Raw genomic sequence first — 19,865 nt, 5'->3', positions numbered from 1 at the left:
CGGAACTTGGCTATCAGTTTCTGCACAGCGACTCTGCGCTGTCGTGTGTCATGAAGGACGCCTTGGAGAACGCTTACCTGAAGATCCAAGGCTGAATGCCCGTGACTGCTGAAGTGCTCCCCAACAGGAAGAGAACAGTCTTGCCTGGTGATTGTCGAGCGGTGTTCTCCTGGGCATGCGGTCTCCTGGGCTTGCAGAATCTCACTAGCTGTTCTGTCTGGAGACAATACACATCTCTTTAACCTGTGTTTAATGTTCCCTCCACCCACATTGTCTGTACCTTTAAGACCTGGCTGGCTGTAGGATTCGCATTCTAATCAATATTCTGCAACTTGATTTTGTCTGTTTGCACTGTTTGAGAGCACATTTCCACTCCATCTGACGAAGGAGCAGTGCTCCGAAAGCTTATGGTATTTGCTACCAAATAAACCTGTTGGACTTTAACCTGGTGTTGTGAGACTTCTTACTGTGGACATTAGGCAAACAGGTGTATATTTCCTGCCTCTTTCTCCCCCTTTTCTCGAATGTGGGTGTTACGTTTGCAGTTTTCTAATCCACTGGGACTTTTCTCGGGTCTAGGCAATTTTGGAAGTTTAAAACCAATGCATCCACTATCTTTGCAGGCATGTTTTAAGACCCGAGGATGCAGGCCATCAAGTCCAGGGGACTTGTCAATCTAGTCACATTAGTTATCCTAGTTCTTTTTCTTGAGTGAATAACAATCGTTTTTCTCTCTCCCTTTGTTCCTTGATTTACTGCTGTTCTTGGAATTTTTTTAATCTTCTGCTGTGAAGACGGATACAAAATACTTCTTCAAAGCCTGTCATTTCCATGTTTCCCAATAATTCCAGAGTCTCATTTCTAAAGGACCAGCATTTACCTTAACTATTTTCCTGTATCTACTTATAGAAACTCTTCCTGTCTGTTTTTACGCTTCTAGTTTATTCTCATTTTTCCAATTTCTCCCTTGAATATTTTTTGTCACCCTTTGCTGGTTTCTAAACTTTGTGCACCTTATTGTTCAATTTCATTCCATTTTTATCTTGGCTAACTAATGGAGTTAGTGTGCATCCTTGTGGTAGAGTTATGAAATAGCACCTTTTAATCTCAGCCACTGCTTCTTCACCATCTTCACTTTTTAACCTATCTTCTCTCTCAGCTCTGGCTTCATATCTTTGTAATTTTTAAGGCACTGGTTTCGGACCCATCTTTGACGTCCTCAAACTGGATCTGAAATTCACGTGTTTTGATCACATTTCCCCACAGATACTAAAACTAAAAGTTATATTTAACACAGATGAATCATGAAATTGCATATTCATAACTATGACATCATTAATCCAGACCCATTACACATTACTCGGTATAAAATAGCTGCTCCCTGGTTGGTTCCACGACATACTGTTCGAAGAAACTTCCAGATGCACTCCATGCATTCTCCCTTGAGGCTACCTATGCCAATTTGATTTGTCCAATCTAGATGTTGATTAATATCACCCACAATCATTACAGTATCTTCCTTACAAGCCCCATTATTTCTTTGTTTATACTCTGTCCTACAGTGTGTCTAAACTACTCCCATGTGTAACTTCTTTCCATTGCTATTTCTTATCTCCACCCAAATTGACTCTGCACATTGATCTTCTGGGTTAAGATAAATTCTCACTGCTGTACAGATCTCATCCATTTTTAAGAGAACTACCTAATCTCCTCCTTTCTTCCTATCCTTTCAAAATGTCCAATATCCTTGAATATTCAGTTCCCCGTTTTGTCATCTTGTAACCAGGTTTCATATCATACCCATTTAGTTCTATTTGTGCCATTAATTCCTCTTGTTGTGACTGCTGCCTGCATTCAGATAAAGAACCTTTAATTCTGTCTTTATACCATTTTCCCTTACTCTCTACAATTGTATGTTTGTTCGTTGTGTCCTTTCCTTTTGCACTCTGTATCAATATCCCTATCATGACAAATGTGTGGTGATGCATTTTGGAAGGTCTACTGCGGAAGGAACGTATACAGTAAATGATAGAGCCCTCAGAAATATTAGCATACAGAGGGATATGAGCATGCAGATCCACAGTTCCCTGAAGGTGGCAACTCAGGTGGTCAAGAAGGCGTATGGCATGCTGGCCTTCATCAGTCGGGATGTTGAGTATAGGAATTGGAAAATCATGTTGCAGCTGTACAAGACTTTGGTTAGGTTGCACGTGGGGTATTGTGTACAATTCTGATTGCCACACTACCAGAAGGATGTTAATGCATTGGAAAAAGATTTACCAGGGTGTTGCCTGGTTTGGAGGATATGGGCTATGAAGAAAAGTTGAACAAACTTGGATTGTTTTCATTGGAGGATGAGGGGGGAACCTGATAGAGGTTTACAAGATTATGACAAGCTTGGATAGAGTGGATAGTCGGAGCCCTTTCCCCAGAGTCGAAGGGTCAGTTACTCTGGGGCATAGGTTGAAAGTGAGCGGGGGAAAGTTTAAAAGAGATGTAAGGGGCAAGTTTTTCACCGAGGGTGGTGAATGCCTGGAACGTGCTGCCGGAGGAGGCGGTGGAAGCAGATTCTATAACAACGTTCAGGAGGCACCTGGAGAGAGAGATACATGAAAAGGCAAGGAATAGAGGGATATGGACCACGTAGAGTAAAGAAAATATTAGATTAGAGAGGCATCTGTGTTGGCATGGACTTGGTGGGCCAAAAGGCCTCTTCCTGTGCTGAACTGTTCTTTGTTCTTTGTTATATTGTCTTGTCCTTTCTGTTAACTTATGAATTTCCATTCACCTGAACCTACCTCCTGTGTCCCCCTAACTATCTGATTTGAAACCTTCTACAGCCTTAGTTACTTCATTCACTAGGAAACTGGGTCCCAGCATAGTTCAAGTGAAGCCCATCCTAACAGAGTAGTTCCTTCTTTCCCAGTGGTACCAATGCCCGATGAAATGAAATCAATTTTCCCAACACCAATCTTTGAGTGGCATATTCAATTTGCTGATCTCATTTGCTCTATGCTGATTTGTTTGTGATTCGGGTAGTATTTCAGAGATCAAAATAAAGTGCTAGACATACTCAGCAGGTCTGGCAGTATCTGTGGAGAAAAAACCAGAGTTAGCTTTTCAAGTCAAATGTGACTCTTCCCCAGTTTGAGATTCTGTTTTTTTAATTCGGTTCCTAGCTGCTCACACTCTTAGTGGAACCTCCTTCTTCGCCCTACTTGTGCCATTGGAGGCCACACTTGGGATACTGTGCGCAGTTTTGGCCTCTTTATCTGAGGAATGATGTTCTAGCTACTGAGGGAGTGCAGCGAAGGCTTTCCAAACTGATTCCTGGAATGGCGGAACTGACAAGAGGAGAGACTGAGTTGGTTAGGGTTATATTTGCTGGAGTTCAGAAGAATGAGGTGGTATCTTATAGAAACCTATAAAATTCTAACAGGACTAGACTGGGTAGATGCAGGGAGGATGTTCCCAATGGTGGGGAGTCCAGGCCAGGAGTCAAAATCTAAGGATACAGGGTAAACCTTTTAGGACTGGGATGAGAATTTTCTTCACCCAGAAGCCTGTGGAATTTGTTACCATAGAAAGCAGTTGAGGCCAAAACATTATATGTTTTCAAGAAGTAGCTCTTCAGGTGAAAGGGATCATAGGATATGGGGGTAAGGTGGGATCAGGTTATTGAATTGAATGATCAGCCATGATCATAAATGAATGGTGGAGCAGGCTCAAAGGGCCAAATAGCCTACTCCTATTTTCTACGTTTCTATGTATTCATGTGGATAATGACAACTGGATGCTTCCTCTCCAGCCCTAAGAAGATTCTCTTAATCCTGGCACCGGGCAGGTAGTAAGCTTTCAGTTCTCCTTGTTTGGCAAAAGACCAACACAGCACTTTTTCCCATTTATTGCTGAATTCCCTCAATCTCAAATTCTTGAGTTAGATATTCTGTCATAACTGTGGTCCATGTTACTAATTTAAGTAAGAAAGTAACTCTTAAAAACCTTTCCATTGTTGAAGCTACAGTAATTCTATATGTTCAAGGCAAACAAATTTGATGAATGGAGTCCACTCACTGTACTGTGTTCTGTGAATAATTAGATAAACTAGACAAATACATTTTCATAAACTCTACACTAAGACAGGATGGCACTGTGGAAATGGGGCATAGAGTTGCGGGGAGGAGAAGACCAACAAGTTGAAGAGAGCTGGAGAGTGGAAGCTTGGACTGAATTCTAGGCCTTAAATCTTGAAACCCTGCTGATCTTAGTCTAGGAGTTCTATGTTGGAGATGTTCCCAGTACACATCAGAAGGAGAGTTCTGAGAGAAGGAGGGGGAGCTGCTTGTCAGATTACAGTGGTCATGGCGTAAATGTCATGGCGTAAAGTTAAATATGTGGTAATCAGTACATTGTAAGTGGCTGCAATGTAGTATGCATTGGAAGGAGAATAACAGCACAAGTTAGTGCAACTTAGCATAAGCATTTTTAACAAAACAATTGAAAGCTCTCTTCTAATTGTCATTGCTTCATTAAAGAACCAAAGAGGCATATATTAAGGTTTATAATCTGTTCTCCGTAATTAATGTCTGGTGGTAAATAAGAATTAATTGTGCCCAAAATGATTAGCAAGATTTTGGAATAGGCTGGATAAATGCATTTTTTTGGGTGGATACTTTTTAACATGGGAAAAAGATGACACTTTCTTCAAGAAAAACTGATGTTGTGAGAATGTATATGATAGTAACAGACCTTCAGATAGCTTGGCATTCATTAACATTTGTAACAGAGCGTTAATTATGTAAGATGCATTTTGTAGCTCAGATCATTATTTATCATTAATTTGATCAGACCTTGGGGAACACCATAACACAGAGCTGAGCTTGCTTTAAAAGTTTGATTAATTCAGAACTCTAATTTGTAGTTTGGAAATGCATGCAATGGCATATGAAAATCTCCAAATTTAAAATACAAAATAAACACTAAAGCTTCAGCAAAAGCGTATTTGCTGGATTTTCAGGCTGTCACGTGTTGTCTGTCCTTTAAACATCAATCTGCCAAATATAGCTGTACAAGCCATATCAAACATTACTTGCTCACAGTGATTTAATATTTTTTACTTTATGTAAATATGCAGTAATTACAGTAAACTTGGATTCTGTTAGCTTAAGCTAGTATTGTACTCATAGTAAAAGAATGTCTTTACTGTGTGCCATAACTTATTAATTGTTGGAACCATCAAAGGCGTATCAAATTTGCTTTTCTCAGAAAACACCTGCTTCATGTGTACTTTGTGTGACTAAAATCAAAGTGAATCTGAATAGTATTTTAATAAATGCATATTAAAATTATTTGATGCTCTCTTAGGATTGTCTGTATCAAAATAATGTGAAGTGTGTATATTGGAAAGAGGGTGGTGGAAAAAAGGCGACAGAACCAAATGTTACACGAATGTGAAAGCTTTTAATTTAAAATTATGCTGGTTGTCCATAAACTATATAAATATCTTCAATGCGGTGCTGTTGGCTTTCTATAATTTGTGTATTTCACCTGTTAAGAAACCAAATTTGTAATACGGAAAGACATTTTGTTTTTGAATGTATTTGAAATAAGATAATGGAATAGGTGAGATTAATAGTGAATAAGCTACAAAGTGTTGTCTATTTTCTTCATTAACAGCTTTATTTTCAAGTAAGCAATGACCAAATGTTCAGTGTACTACCTATTTCACTGCTGAAAATATGATTTGCAGGCAACCTGCTCCTAGACTTCCACTGTTTGGTCGATCCTATGGGAGGCATATGGTAAACCCAAGTTGGACTACTGTCTCTCAGTTTTCTTTTTTTTTTAGTGAGGCCCAGGATGGGAAGTTTGTAGGTATTCCAGTGTCAACCCCATAACATCTACTTCTTTGTTATTATACAAGCGCCTTCACATTTACCACTCTACCTTCCTCACAGTTAAAGAAAATATTTTGTTTTCCTTTTTTCCATGACTATTTAACAGTTTTGATGTCAAGATTTCGGTGTTTTTTATTCCTCATGAAGAGGACACTACCACATTTGAGTTCCATATTAAGGAGTGATGCATTGTCAGAAGTGCCATGTTTGGATGAAATGTTAAACTGGGGCACTCTTCATCCTATTTGAGTGTTGAATTTATTTCTATAGTATTTGTGATTGTGCTTCAAAAGAAATTTGTTGTTTGTAAAGTGCTATCTAAATGCAAATTCATTAATTCCTAATTCACAGGAGTAAAATTTAAATTTGTTATATCAGAATCATACAATTAAAATTCTATCAAAAAATACATTTTTCACATGCCTTGATATCTATTAACCAACATTTTACTATGTATGAAGATCTTGTAGTAAAAAAAATTGAAGTGCTTTAAATTAGCATAATATTGTTTATTAATGAGAAATATTAGAGATATGAGAAATACATGTAAGAATAGTGCTTTAAAATTGAGGGAAGCAGTACTAGTATATTGGAGCTTTTACACAAAATGTCATGAAATGCATGAGGCAGATTCAAGTTTCTCCCATCATTTGAGTTTTTGATTTCCATTATGCCTCTTTGAAATGCCAGGTGTTTTCTGTCTCTGGTGTGGAAATGCTGAATGCAAAGCATACCTCTTTCTGATTTTGTGCCGTTTCTATTGACTGTTAGTGAACCATTTTACCTTCTAGATTTTAGGATAGCTGTGATACAAAAGTGAAAAGCGTGTAGGAAAAGTGTGTACTTTCATTAGTAAAAACCAAATACCCATCATTTGCAAAACACCCACAATCAGGATTTCATTTGCTATGTGAAATGTCAAATGAGTAACTTCTCATTTTTTATCTAATTTATTAATCACCACTGTTACAATGTTTCATAACAAAATCAGCTTTTCTTGCTTGGTAGCTGAGTTCCTTAGGCAATATAGCATAGTGTGTGATTGGAGATGTTTGTTTTGTGACAGGTTGTAATCTGAAATGGAGCAATAAAGGAGTTTATAAAAGTATGCTAAGTAATTATAAGGAAATGATTCATTTGGCAAAATCTTTCTATGTAGCTGATGTAATGTGGGAAATACTTGAATGGTTTTGCAAATCAGTTTTAACTTGAAAAATGTTTTAACTCTTGATTATTGAGTTTTTCCAAATGATTGGTATATCATTTGAATGATTCCTCTTAAAATTAAAGAGGAAATTATCTAACTGGCTACATCCTTCTGGTCACTCGCATCATACCCTTTTGCCTTATGAACAGACTATAACCGAATTTGTTAAGACTTGCCCATCTGGTAGTCAACATACTCTTGGGGCTTCATATAGTAAGGCTGGGAGCAAGTTTGAACATGCTCTTCCCTGATTCTGTTGTTTTTGTCTCCACTCTTTCAGTGCCCTACAGGAGTCATTAAATCAAAACTTCATGTTGATCATTACGCATCGAGAAGCCCAACGGGATTATAGCCTGAACTTTCCGGGCACCAGAACTGTACAAGAGGTGAGTTACATTGGAGTTGGGAAGTACAAATAGCTCATTATCACTAATAGAAGCTCTGCTAAAGAGGTTCTAATCTTTTGCTAATTATCACACAAACTTCTGATTTTTTGTTTACTTGTCTGAAAGCTGTGGTAAGAACTTTAAAGATGTTGCATTATCTTTATAGAAAGACAAAGTTAGCTGAGCTGGTGTGTGCTTTTATTAGTGTGGTAGAACATCAGTCCCAGATCAGGTGGGGGCAACCTCAAAGTAAACTTGTTAGATTTACCAAGGTTGGCGGTCCAGGAGTTAAAACAGCTAATATAGCCTGAGCTGTTACCACTAACCATGCTTTTATTGTGTGTTATCCAAGGTGAAACCTGACTGAGTCTATATTTCTGTGTTTTGTTTTTAATACTATCCTACAGTGTTTTTGAAGACTCTTATACAGATGGGTTTGATTTGTTATTGCTTATACTTTCCAGTAGCTTTCATGCATGTGTTTATTAAAATGCTGCAAAAATAGGTTGTGATGGCCATGAGATTTTTGATCTTGTGTTATTTTGCATACTGCAAAAAAAAAGCTTATTTTAAAATTGGAATAGTGCAACTATTATACTTGGATACAGATTATTTTGCTTGGATTGATAACTATTGGCTCCAGTAAGATCTTCAATTTCTTGCATCCTTCTGAAATTTAATTGCTCTTATCAATTATTGCAAAAAGATTACTGATTTAAACATTATTTAATAACAGTAATTTAAATAGAACTGGGTAGCACATTTTCTTTTCATTATATCAATAACTGTTTGAAAGAACTGACCTTGTGCTCCTAAATGAAAATAAAATTAAAATCCCAGATGTCTGATTTTATTTTTTGAAAGCTTGATCAGTGCAATAAATCTGAAGGCACATTCTAGAATGTGGGGATTTTAATATTGCCTCATCGACCTCAGTACAGAAAATTTAAGCTGGTTGTTGGTTGCTTAATTTCCCTCTTTAGTAAAGGAGCAATCTCTCTTCTAACAATTTCACAGACCACAAATGATTCATTTTGTTATAATAAAGGCAAAATATTGTGGATGCTAGAAATCTGAAATAAAACAGAAAATGCTGGAAAAATCCAGCAGGTCTGGCAGCATCAGTAGAGAGAGAAACTGAGTTAATGTTTTGAGTCTGTATGACTCTTCTTCAGATTTATTTTATTGTTTGTATTTTCACTCTGTTTCTCCTCTTTGAAGACTTTCACTCCTTGCTGCATTATGGTTCCAAGGATACTGACCATGCACCTCACTCAAGTAGTTATTATTCATCTGTGAACCTTGATGGTGAACATCAGTAATTTTTTATAACTAAGCTTAATCTTGTTCTCATTCAGTGTCCACATGTGTGCACTTTTATCAGGGCACCACAGGAATTTGATGTTCATTCATCCAGGATGATTAAAGGGCATTAAGCACATATCTAGCTGCCATCATCACCATGCCTGGCTTGGGTCACTGTCTCTGTGGAGTTTACATGTTCTCCCCGTGTCTGCGTGGGTTTCCTCCGGGTGCTCCGGTTTCCTCCCATGTGCGGGTTAGGTGGATTGGCCATGCTAAATTGTCCCTTAGTGTCAGGGGGACTAGCATGGGGTTATGGGGATAGGGCCTGAGTGGGATTGTGGTTGGTGCAGACTTGATAGGCCGAATGGCCTCCTTCTGCACTGCAGGGACTCTATGATTTCTATGATTCTATCCTTCAGCTGATTTCATACCTGTGCATCAACTTTGCCCAATCTCCAGAGAAAGGCAACTTAAATGCGAGAGACTTATGGCTCAGTTTAAAAATTGTACTCTTCACCCACATAGATGTCCAAACAAGCCCCCAATGCATGTTTTATTTCCCAGAACCTTTTACTCTTGCTTTCCAAATGCTGCGATCACCTCGTTTTGCAGAAATCCATCTAGAGAGAGCTTAAATTTAAGATCCTTACCAAAAGACTGAAGACAGAGTTTAGGAGAATACGTTCTCATGCAATGGGTTGTTATCCAGTGGTGGAAGCAGAATTCATAAAACAGCTTTTGAAATGGATAAATATTTGAAAAAAATAAAATTTGGGAAAAGGGCAAGGGAATGAAAGAAAATGGATATCTCTGTGAGCTGGCACAGATGTGAATTGATTTCTCCCTCGACTGCAAATTTCTGTGATACATGGAAATGGTTTGCAATTTTTAGTTAATGGAGGAGCTTGTTTTAGCAACATTCCAGAATTGTAATAAAAACACAAAATACTGGAACGACTCAGCAGACCTATAGCATCTGTGGCGAGAGAAGCAGTGTTACTGTTTCGAGTCTGTCTGACCTTTTCTCTCTCTCTGGTCTGTCTGACTCTCTCTCTCTCTCTCTCCCGAGTCTGTCTGACTCTCTCTCTCTTTCTCTCTCAGGTCTGTCTGTCTGTCTGTCTCTCTCTCTCTCCCCCGAGTCTGTCTGACTCTCTCTCTCCCCCGAATCTGTCTGATTCTCTCTCTCCCCCGCGTCTGTCTGACTCTCTCTCTCCCCCGCGTCTGTCTGACTCTCTCTCTCCCCCGCGTCTGTCTGACTCTCTCTCTCCCCCGCGTCTGTCTGACTCTCTCTCTCCCCCGCGTCTGTCTGACTCTCTCTCTCCCCCGAGTCTGTCTGACTCTCTCTCTCCCCCGAGTCTGTCTGACTCTCTCTCTCTCCCCCGAGTCTGTCTGACTCTCTCTCTCCCCCGAGTCTGTCTGACTCTCTCTCTCCCCCGAGTCTGTCTGACTCTCTCTCTCCCCCGAGTCTGTCTGACTCTCTCTCTCCCCCGAGTCTGTCTGACTCTCTCTCTCCCCCGAGTCTGTCTGACTCTCTCTCTCCCCCGAGTCTGTCTGACTCTCTCTCTCTCCCCCGAGTCTGTCTGACTCTCTCTCTCTCCCCCGAGTCTGTCTGACTCTCTCTCTCTCCCCCGAGTCTGTCTGACTCTCTCTCTCTCCCCCGAGTCTGTCTGACTCTCTCTCTCTCCCCCGAGTCTGTCGGACTCTCTCTCTCTCTCCCCCGAGTCTGTCGGACTCTCTCTCTCTCCCCCGAGTCTGTCAGACTCTCTCTCTCTCCCCCGAGTCTGTCGGACTCTCTCTCTCTCCCCCGAGTCTGTCGGACTCTCTCTCTCTCCCCCGAGTCTGTCGGACTCTCTCTCTCCCCCCCGAGTCTGTCGGACTCTCTCTCTCTCCCCCGAGTCTGTCGGACTCTCTCTCTCTCTCTCTCCCCCGAGTCTGTCGGACTCTCTCTCTCTCTCTCTCTCTCCCCCGAGTCTGTCGGATTCTCTCTATCTCTCTCTCTCTCTCTCTCTCCCCCGAGTCTGTCGGATTCTCTCTATCTCTCTCTCTCTCTCTCTCTCTCCCCAGAGTCTGTCGGACTCTCTCTCTTTCTCTCTCCCCCAAGTCTATCTGACTCTCTCTCTCCCCTGAGTCTATCTGACTCTCTCTCTCTCCCGAGTCTGTCTGACTCTCTCTCTCTCTTTCTTTCTCTCTCTCTCTTTCTCTCTCCCCCGAGTCTATCTGACTCTCTCTCTCTCTCTCTTTCTCTCTCCCCCGAGTCTATCTGACTCTCTAGCTCTCTCTCTTTCTCTCTCCCCCAAGTCTATCTGACTCTCTCTCTCCCCCAAGTCTATCTGACTCTCTCTCTCTCTCTAGTCTATCTGACTCTCTCTCTCTCCCGAGTCTATCTGACTCTCTCTCCCCCCCGAGTCTATCTGACTCTCTCTCTCTCTCTCTCCCAGGTCTGTCTGACACTCTCTCTCTCTCCCTCTCCCGAGTCTGTCTGACTCTCTCTCTTTCTCGCTCCCCAGTCCGTCTGACTCTCTCCTGCGTCTGTCTGACTCTCTCTCTCCCCCGAGTCTATCTGACTCTCTCTCTCTCTCTCCTGCGTCTGTCTGACTCTCTCTCTCTCTCTCTCTCGAGTCTGTCTGACTCTCTCTCTCTCTCTCTCTCTCTCTCTCTCTCGAGTCTGTCTGACTCTCTCTCTCTCTCTCTCGAGTCTATCTGACTCTCTCTCTCTCTCTCTCGAGTCTATCTGACTCTCTCTCTCTCTCTCTCTCTCTCTCTCTCTCTCTCGAGTCTATCTGACTCTCTCTCTCTCTCCCAGGTCTGTCTGACACTCTCTCTCTCTCTCCCTCTCCTGAGTCTGTCTGACTCTCTCTCTTTCTCACTCCCCAGTCCGTCTGACACTCTCCTGCGCCTGTCTGACTCTCTCTCTCCCCCGAGTCTATCTGACTCTCTCTCTCTCTCTCTCCCCCGAGTCTATCTGACTCTCTCTCTCTCTCTCCTGCGTCTGTCTGACTCTCTCTCTCTCTCTCTCTCCCGAGTCTGTCTGACTCTCTCTCTCTCTCTCTCTCTAGTCTGTCTGACTCTCTCTCTCTCTCTCTCGAGTCTGTCTGACTCTCTCTCTCTCTCGAGTCTGTCTGACTCTCTCTCTCTCTCGAGTCTGTCTGACTTTCTCTCGAGTCTGTCTGACTCTCTCTCTCTCTCTCTCTCTCTCTCTCTCGAGTCTATCTGACTCTCTCTCTCTCTCTCTCGAGTCTGTCTGACTCTCTCTCTCGAGTCTGTCTGACTCTCTCTCTCTCTCTCGAGTCTGTCTGACTCTCTCTCTCTCGAGTCTGTCTGACTCTCTCTCTCTCTCTCTCTCGAGTCTGTCTGACTCTCTCTCTCTCTCTCGAGTCTATCTGACTCTCTCTCTCTCTCTCGAGTCTGTCTGACTCTCTCTCTCTCTCTCTCGAGTCTGTCTGACTCTCTCTCTCTCTCTCTCTCTCTCTCTCTCGTCTATCTGACTCTCTCTCTCTCTCTCGAGTCTGTCTGACTCTCTCTCTCTCTCTCTCTCGAGTCTGTCTGACTCTCTCTCTCTCTCTCTCTCTCTCTCGAGTCTATCTGACTCTCTCTCTCTCTCTCGAGTCTGTCTGACTCACTCTCTCTCTCTCTCTCCCCCGAGTCTATCTGACTCTCTCTCTCTCTCTCGAGTCTGTCTGACTCACTCTCTCGCTCTCAGTTGACGAGGGGCAGAAATGTCATGGAATTCCAGAATTGTAAAGTTTGCTTTTCGGTACTTCAGTAGAATGATCTTAAGACTTTTAAATGTCCTCCTTTGGGGCTCTTTTCTATCAATCAATTTCCAAATCTCAGTCCACAAATCTAACACTTTAGCATTCAATCGGTTTTGTATAACCTATCAAGGTAAAAGGTTAACTAGGTCTCATTTTGTAAACATTTTTCATAGTTTAGTATCCACCACACACAGGTTTTCAATCTAACTTAACCTGTTACTGGATAAGCATTTGCTTCGCATGCACATAAAATGTCATCAAATATTTAGACTCATAATGACCAATTCACTTGTTCACTAAAAGCTTGGGACTTGTTTTCTCCTGCTAAATACGGCTACTGGTCAATTAAAACAATGTTTTAGGTTCATTAAAAGGCAGGTTAGTCCTTTTAACTTTCAGTTTTCATGTTTTTGCTCAATATCTGAAGAAGCTAGTGCATGTTTTCTCTCATTTTTCAGAGTCTTTTCAAAGAATTTACAATTGGCCATTTTCCATGTGTGTTCTGGCCAATCCAACAAAAAACTTTATCTTTCCATCAAGTAGCCCATTTTCTGGGAATATCTACTGACAATTGCAAGTGTAATTATCCTGAAGCAGGGTGGAGAGAAGAGGATGATGGTGACAGAGAATCAATATACTTGCAGCAAGCATCAACCTTGGAATAGAAACTCCCATTTGAAATTTGTTGATGCAGCAATTGCTGACATGGAGTCATACAGTACAGAAGAGGCCCGTGGCCTTGAATATTATGACATTTCAAATGCTCATCCATGTACTTTTTAAAGATTGTGAGGTTTCCTGCCTCTATTACCCTCCCAGGCACTGCATTCTAGACTCCCATCACCCTCTAGGTGAAAAGAACTTTCCTTAAATCCTCTCTAAACCTCCTGCCCCTCACCTTAAAATTGTGCCCCCTTGTTATTGACCCTTCAATTAAGGGGAATAGCTGCTTCCTATCTGCGCTGCCCATACCCCTATCTTATACAGCTCAATCAGGTCCTCAGCCCTCTCTACTCTAAAGAAAGCATGAGCCTATCCAGCCGAGGTAGAGGGGAAAATTCTAGAATCTAATTTCAAAGGTTTTAAAGCAAAATAGTGGGAGGATTGGACAGAGTCAGCATGGATTTATGAAAGGGAAATCATGCTGGATATATTTACTGGAATTCTTTGAGGATGTAATGAGTAGAGTAGATGAGGGGGAGCCAGTGGATGTGGTTTATTTGGACTTTCAAAGGGCTTTCGACAAAGTCCCACATCAGAAATTAGCGTGTAAAATTAAAGCACATACGATTGGGGGTAGTATATTGAGATGGATAGAAAACTGGTTGGGAGACAGGAAACAAAGAGTAGGAATAAATGGGTCTTTTTCCAAATGGCAGGCAGTGACTCGTGGGGTACCGCAGGGATCAGTGCTGGGATCCCAGCAATTCACTATATATAGTAATGAGTTCAATGAGGGAACTAAATGTGATATCTCCAGATTTGCAGATGACTCAAAGTTGGGTGGGAGAGTGAGTTGTGAGGAGGATGCAGAGATCCTTCATTGTGATTTGGACAAGTTGAATGAGTGGACAAATGATTGGCAGATGCAGTATAATTTAGATAAATGTGAGGATATCCACTTTGGTAGCAAAAACGGGAAAGCAGATTACTATCTTAATGGCCATAAATTAGGAGAGGGGAATGTGCAATGAGACCTTGCGTCCTCATACACCAGTCACTGAAGGCAAGCATGGAGGTGCAGCAGGCAGTAAAAAACGGCAAATAGTATATTGACTTTCATAAGGAGAGAATTCGAATCCAGGAATAGGGATGTCTTGCTGCAATTATACAGGGCCTTGGTGAGGCCACACCTGGAATATTGTGTGTATTTTGGTTTCCTTATCTGAGGAAGGATTTTCTTGCTCGACAAGTAGTGCAGAGAAGGTTGACCAGATGTGATTCCTAGGTAGTGCGAGGGGAGATTGAGTTGGTTCGGATTATATTCACTGGAGTTCAGAAGAATGAGGAGGGAATCTCATAGAAACCTATAAAATTCTAACAGGGCTAGACAAGGTAGATGCAAGAAGGATGTTCCTCATGGTGGGAGTATCCAGATGTGGAGATGCCGGCGTTGGACTGGGGTAAGCACAGTAAGCACATAAGTAATTGGATGTTGTGAGGCTTCTTACTGGGAGTATCCAGAGCCAGGGGTCACAGTATTAAGATACTGGGTAGACTGTTTAGGACAGAGATGAGGAGAAATTTCTTCACCCACAGAATGGTCAACCTATGGAATTTGCTACCACAGAAATAGCTGACATTGAATGTTTTCAAGAAGCAGTTAGATAGGCGAAGGGGATCAAAGGATATTGGGGGAAAGCAGGATCAGGCTATTGAGTTGGATGGTCAGCCATGAACATAATGAATGGCGGAGCAGACTCGGAGGGCCAAATGGTCTCCTGCTGCTCCTATTTTCTGTGTTTCTCTCTTCATTGCTCAAAATCTCCATCTCAGGCAACATCCTGGTGAATCTCCTCTGCACCCTCTCTAGTGTAATCACATCCTTCCTATACTGAGGAGACCAGAACTGTACACGGTACTCCAGCTGTGGCCTAACCAAAGTTTTGGACATCTCCAACATAACCTCTTATAATCTATACCACAATTGATAAAGGCACGCTTGGGAATTATCATGCCCACTCTAGGCATGGTCACAGATATCCAGGCTGCCTTGCAAGGCTTAACGGTATATTTTCTAAAAATCATGGAACCATAACATCGTTGATTAGTGCCGCTGTTTAGCCTCTCAAGTCTGTGCTGGCTCTCGGAAAATTAATCCAGTTTGTTCTGCTCTATCCCATATTCCAGCAATTCTGTTCCCCTTCAAATATTTTTATCCTGTTCCCTTTTGAAAGTTACTTTTGCACTTATCAACACCCTCTCAAAGTCCATTCCAAAACTTAACCCCTTGCTCTGTTAAAAAGGTCTTCCCTAATGTTGCCTCTGATTCTTGTTAATCATCTTAAATCTGTGCCCTCTGGAGACAAACATATAAATTAGGAGCAGGAATATGTCATTTTCCTTTTGTGATTCATGTCCCAGGACACCCAGATCCCTCTGCAGAGTTCTGCAATCATTTTCTATTTAAATGATATGCTGCTTTTCTATTTTTCCTGCCAATGTGGACAATTTCACATTTTCCCACATTATGCTGTATCTGCCAAATTTTTGTACATCACTTAACCTATCTATATCCCTCATCAGATTCCTTGCAGTCTCTTCACAGCTTATTTTCTGACCTACCTTGGTGTCATCAGCAAATTTAGCAAACATATGTTTGGCCCATTCATCCAAATCATTGGTATATATTGTAAGTAATTAAGGCCCCAAAGCTGATTCCTGTGACATTCCACTTGCCACACCTTGCCAACTGGAAAATGAGTCATTTATGCCTACTGTTCCCTATTAGCTAGTCAATCCTCTATCCATACCAATATGCTACTCTCTACACATGTAACCTTATTTAAAGGGTTGAGCCATTATCCAAGAAACAATTGTGCTTTATTTATTCTATCTGAATCCTTCATTATTTCAAACACTTCCAGCACATCTTCTCTTAGCCTTCTCTGTTCTGAAAACAACCCCAGCTTCTCCAGTCATTCCTGGAACCATTATAGCAAATCTTTCTTGTATTATCTCTAAAACCTTCATGCCCTTTTCTTAAGTGTATTGCCCAGAATTTGGCACAATGTTGTGATTAATGATCTATGTTTACAGGGAATCTGCTAAACCTTTGTACATACATCACCAACTTTGTGACTTTTATTAAGTTTTATTTCCAGGTGCATTAATTCTATCGAAAAGGAGTTTAATTTCAAATCTTCTAACCATGATTCCAATATGAACCTGCCTGTTGGGATCTAATCATGCCTGAGCAGCATTCCACCAAACCCATTGGGTGAAGTTCACAGACTTGCAGAATTTACCCAGTCTATCACTATCTCTGAATCAACTTGGGATCAAATCCATGGCATTTTGGAAAGTGGCATCATTTTGCCTAGTGTCTCACCTGCTGGTTGCACCAGCAACTGTTGCAAAACTATCTTTTGATCACAGAAAGGAATTATTGCAAACTTCTAAGGTAATTTTGATGATGACTTTGAAAACAAACATCTCTTCCAAAGATCCACAAGCCTTTCAATGCTTAATAAAACAGGCATCACAAAGCACTTCTGAAATCACAAAATGGTACAAAGAATAATACAACACAGGAACAGGCCCTTCGGCCCTCCAAGCCTGGCCGCTCATGTGCCCAACTAGACCATTCGTTTGTATACCCCTATTCCCAGTCTGTTCATGTGGCTATCTAGATAAGTCTTAAACGATCCCAGCGTGTCGGCCTTAATCACCTTGCTTGGCATTCCAGGCCCCCACCACCCTCTGTGTAAAATACGTCCCCCTGACATCTGTGTTGAACCTTGCCCCCCTCACCTTGAACCCTGACCCCTTGTGTTCGTCACCTCCGACCTGGGAAAAAGCTTCCCACTGTTCACCCTATCTATGCCCTTCATAATTTTATACGCCTCTATTAGGTCGCCCCTCATCCTCCGTCTTTCCAGGGAGAACAACCCCAGTTTACCCAATCTCTCCTCATAGCTAAGACCCTCCATACCAGGCAACATCCTGGTAAACCTTTTCTGTGCTCTCTCCAAAGCCTCCACGTCCTTCTGGTAGTGTGGCGACCAGAACTGGATGCTGTATTCCAAATGGCAACATCATAGGCCAACTTTTATATTCTTTGCCCCGTCCAATAAAGGCAAGCATGCCATATGCCTTCTTGACCACCCTCGCCACCTGTGCTGCCACCTTTAAGGATCTGTGGACTTGTACACCCAGGTCCCTCTGTGTGTCTATACTCCTGATGGTTCTGCCATTTATTGTATAGCTCCCCCTTACATTAGATGTACCGAAATGCATCACTTCGCATTTATCTGGATTAAATTCCATCTGCCATTTCTCCGCCCAATGTTCCAGCCTATCTATACCCTGCTGTATTCTCTGACAATGTTCATCACTGTCCGCAACTCCAGCAATCTTTGTGTCATCCGCAAACTTACTGATCACACCAGCTACATCTTCCTCCAAATCATTTATACATATCACAAACAGCAGAGGTCCCAGTACAGAGCCCTGCGGAACACCACTAGTCACAGACCTCCAACCGGAAAAAGACCCCTCCACTGTTTCCCTCTGTCTTCTATGGCTAAGCCAGTTCTCCACCCATCTAGCTAGCTCACCTTTTATCCCGTGAGATTTAACCTTTTGCACCAGCCTGCCATGAGGGACCTTGTCAAACGCTTTACTAAAATCCATATAGACGACATCCATGGCCCTTCCCTCGTCAATCGTTTTTGTCACCTCCTCAAAAACTCAACCAAATTTGTGAGACATGACCATGTTGTCTATCGCCAATGAGATTATTCAGTTCTAAATGCGCATATATCCTATCTCTAAGAATCTTCTCCAACAATTTCACTACCACGGACGTCAAGCTCACCGGCCTATAATTACCCGGGTTATCCTTGCTACCCTTCTTAAATAACAGGACCACATTTACTATCCTCCAATCCTCTGGGACCTCACCTGTGTCCAGCGAAGAGACAAAGATTTCTGTTAGAGGCCCAGCAATTTCATCTCTTGCCTCCCTGAGGAGTCTAGGATAGATGCCATCTGGCCCTGGGGATTTGTCTGTCTTAATGTTTCTTAAAAAATCTAACACTTCCTCCCTTGTAATTGAAATTTTTTCCAGCGGGTCAACACATCTCTCAGACACAGCCAGTCAACATGTCCCTCTCCTTTGTGTCCCTCTCCTGTGGCATGGTAGGATTTATGTCAGAGGGCTCTTACCTTGGCTGTAGATCTCCCAGATTCTAACCAATGGCCTGTTGAATACCTTTCTCCACGTAGATGATCGTCCATGTAGGCTTATAAGGAAATATGACATGCATAAGGCTTTAAAGTCAGCCATTTCATGAATGAAACTCTAAATTTCAATTAGTAATCTACTTAATCTCTCAATTTTGATAAAATTGACAAATTGCTCATATTGATTGCAATTCAAAGGGTTTCCGCCAGATAGAAGAAAACAAATGTATTAGCTTCTGTTTTATAATTGTTAAGAAAACATGAATATTCCTACATAAGGTTTTGGAATATTAATCTATTTCCTCATGTTGGAGATGGCCATGTTCAATATATCAAACTGATGTGTCAAATCATTCAGATTTTATAGCTAGCTGATTATCCAGTGGTCCTAAATCTGGAATATACCTATTTCCATAATGTCCTATAGTAGTACCATGGAATATTTCTTGGGCTGAATTGCAATAACACTGCAAATTTATTTAGTGCCTTTAAAGATGTTTTAAGAATAACCAAAGTAATGGAAAGCGGTAATGGCAGGGAAATTGGAGACGTAATCAGTGGTTTGACAGAAATTGTGATTTTTGTTTTTGAGAAACATTTTGGAGAAGGACAGAGAAAGATAAAGAGGCAGAAAGGTTTTTGAAGGGAAACTTCCAGCATTGGTGGGGGATTCTGAAGCAATCAGAGATGGAAGATTGAAGACCTTCCGTGAGTGAGTAGGTTTGGAGGAAGTTGAAGAGGTAGGGATGAGAGTTTTGATAATTTAAATAGGAAGCAGTGTGGTGTGGTGAGGATAGGTGTGAAAGGCAATGAGTAAGGCACTCAATTGAAGGTGTTGCCATTTGTAGTTTCCTCTACCTAGGGCTTTCACAAACGCTCGAGTATGGTCAAAGCACATCGCCGAAAGTCTCAACTACAACGAACTAAAGGTCTTGGCGACAGTAATTCAAATGACCTATTAGAAATAAATTCTTTTCCATTTTAATTTTCTATACTCCTAAGACCTGATATCCCCTCTTCCAGAATGGATGTGATACAGTTAAAAAGGTTGTTTACCTTGACGGCATCACCTATCTGTTTAGTGTTTCAGGTTGTGTAAGCAGTATCTACTCAGCCAGTGATTGAATAGCAGGAAGTCATTTTCAGCTGATTAGTGGCCAGGTCTCAACTCTTGACCTCACATGAAGATTAAAAGAGACTAAGCTTCTGCTAGTGTCGCCCCATAACAGATTTTCTGCAGTTAATAATGGTATAGAAGGCGCTTCTGGCAGAATGGGTTCAGGGAAACAATGTGGGGAACTGCCTAAATACAGCTTTGAGACATTTTATATGCACACTAATCAGGTGGCTTCACCAGAATCACAGAAGTTGATGGCACAGAAAGAGGTCAGTGGGTGCTTCATGTTTG

At 41.6% G+C, this 19,865-nt stretch overlaps 1 protein-coding gene across 1 annotated transcript in view; it reads left to right on the top strand.

Moving 5' to 3' along the window:
- Positions 1–19,865, top strand: part of faf1 (Fas (TNFRSF6) associated factor 1) — a 305,741-nt gene that overhangs the window by 59,808 nt on the left and 226,068 nt on the right. Inside the window, exon 7 of the mRNA XM_078218550.1 lies at positions 7,385–7,490. Coding sequence (XP_078074676.1) covers positions 7,385–7,490 — 106 coding nt within the window. The remainder of the gene's footprint in view (positions 1–7,384; positions 7,491–19,865) is intronic.

This window comes from Mustelus asterias, chromosome 8 (genome assembly GCF_964213995.1).
Source record: "Mustelus asterias chromosome 8, sMusAst1.hap1.1, whole genome shotgun sequence".
NCBI lineage: Eukaryota > Metazoa > Chordata > Chondrichthyes > Carcharhiniformes > Triakidae > Mustelus > Mustelus asterias.
This window is presented reverse-complemented; position numbering and strand designations above follow the sequence as displayed.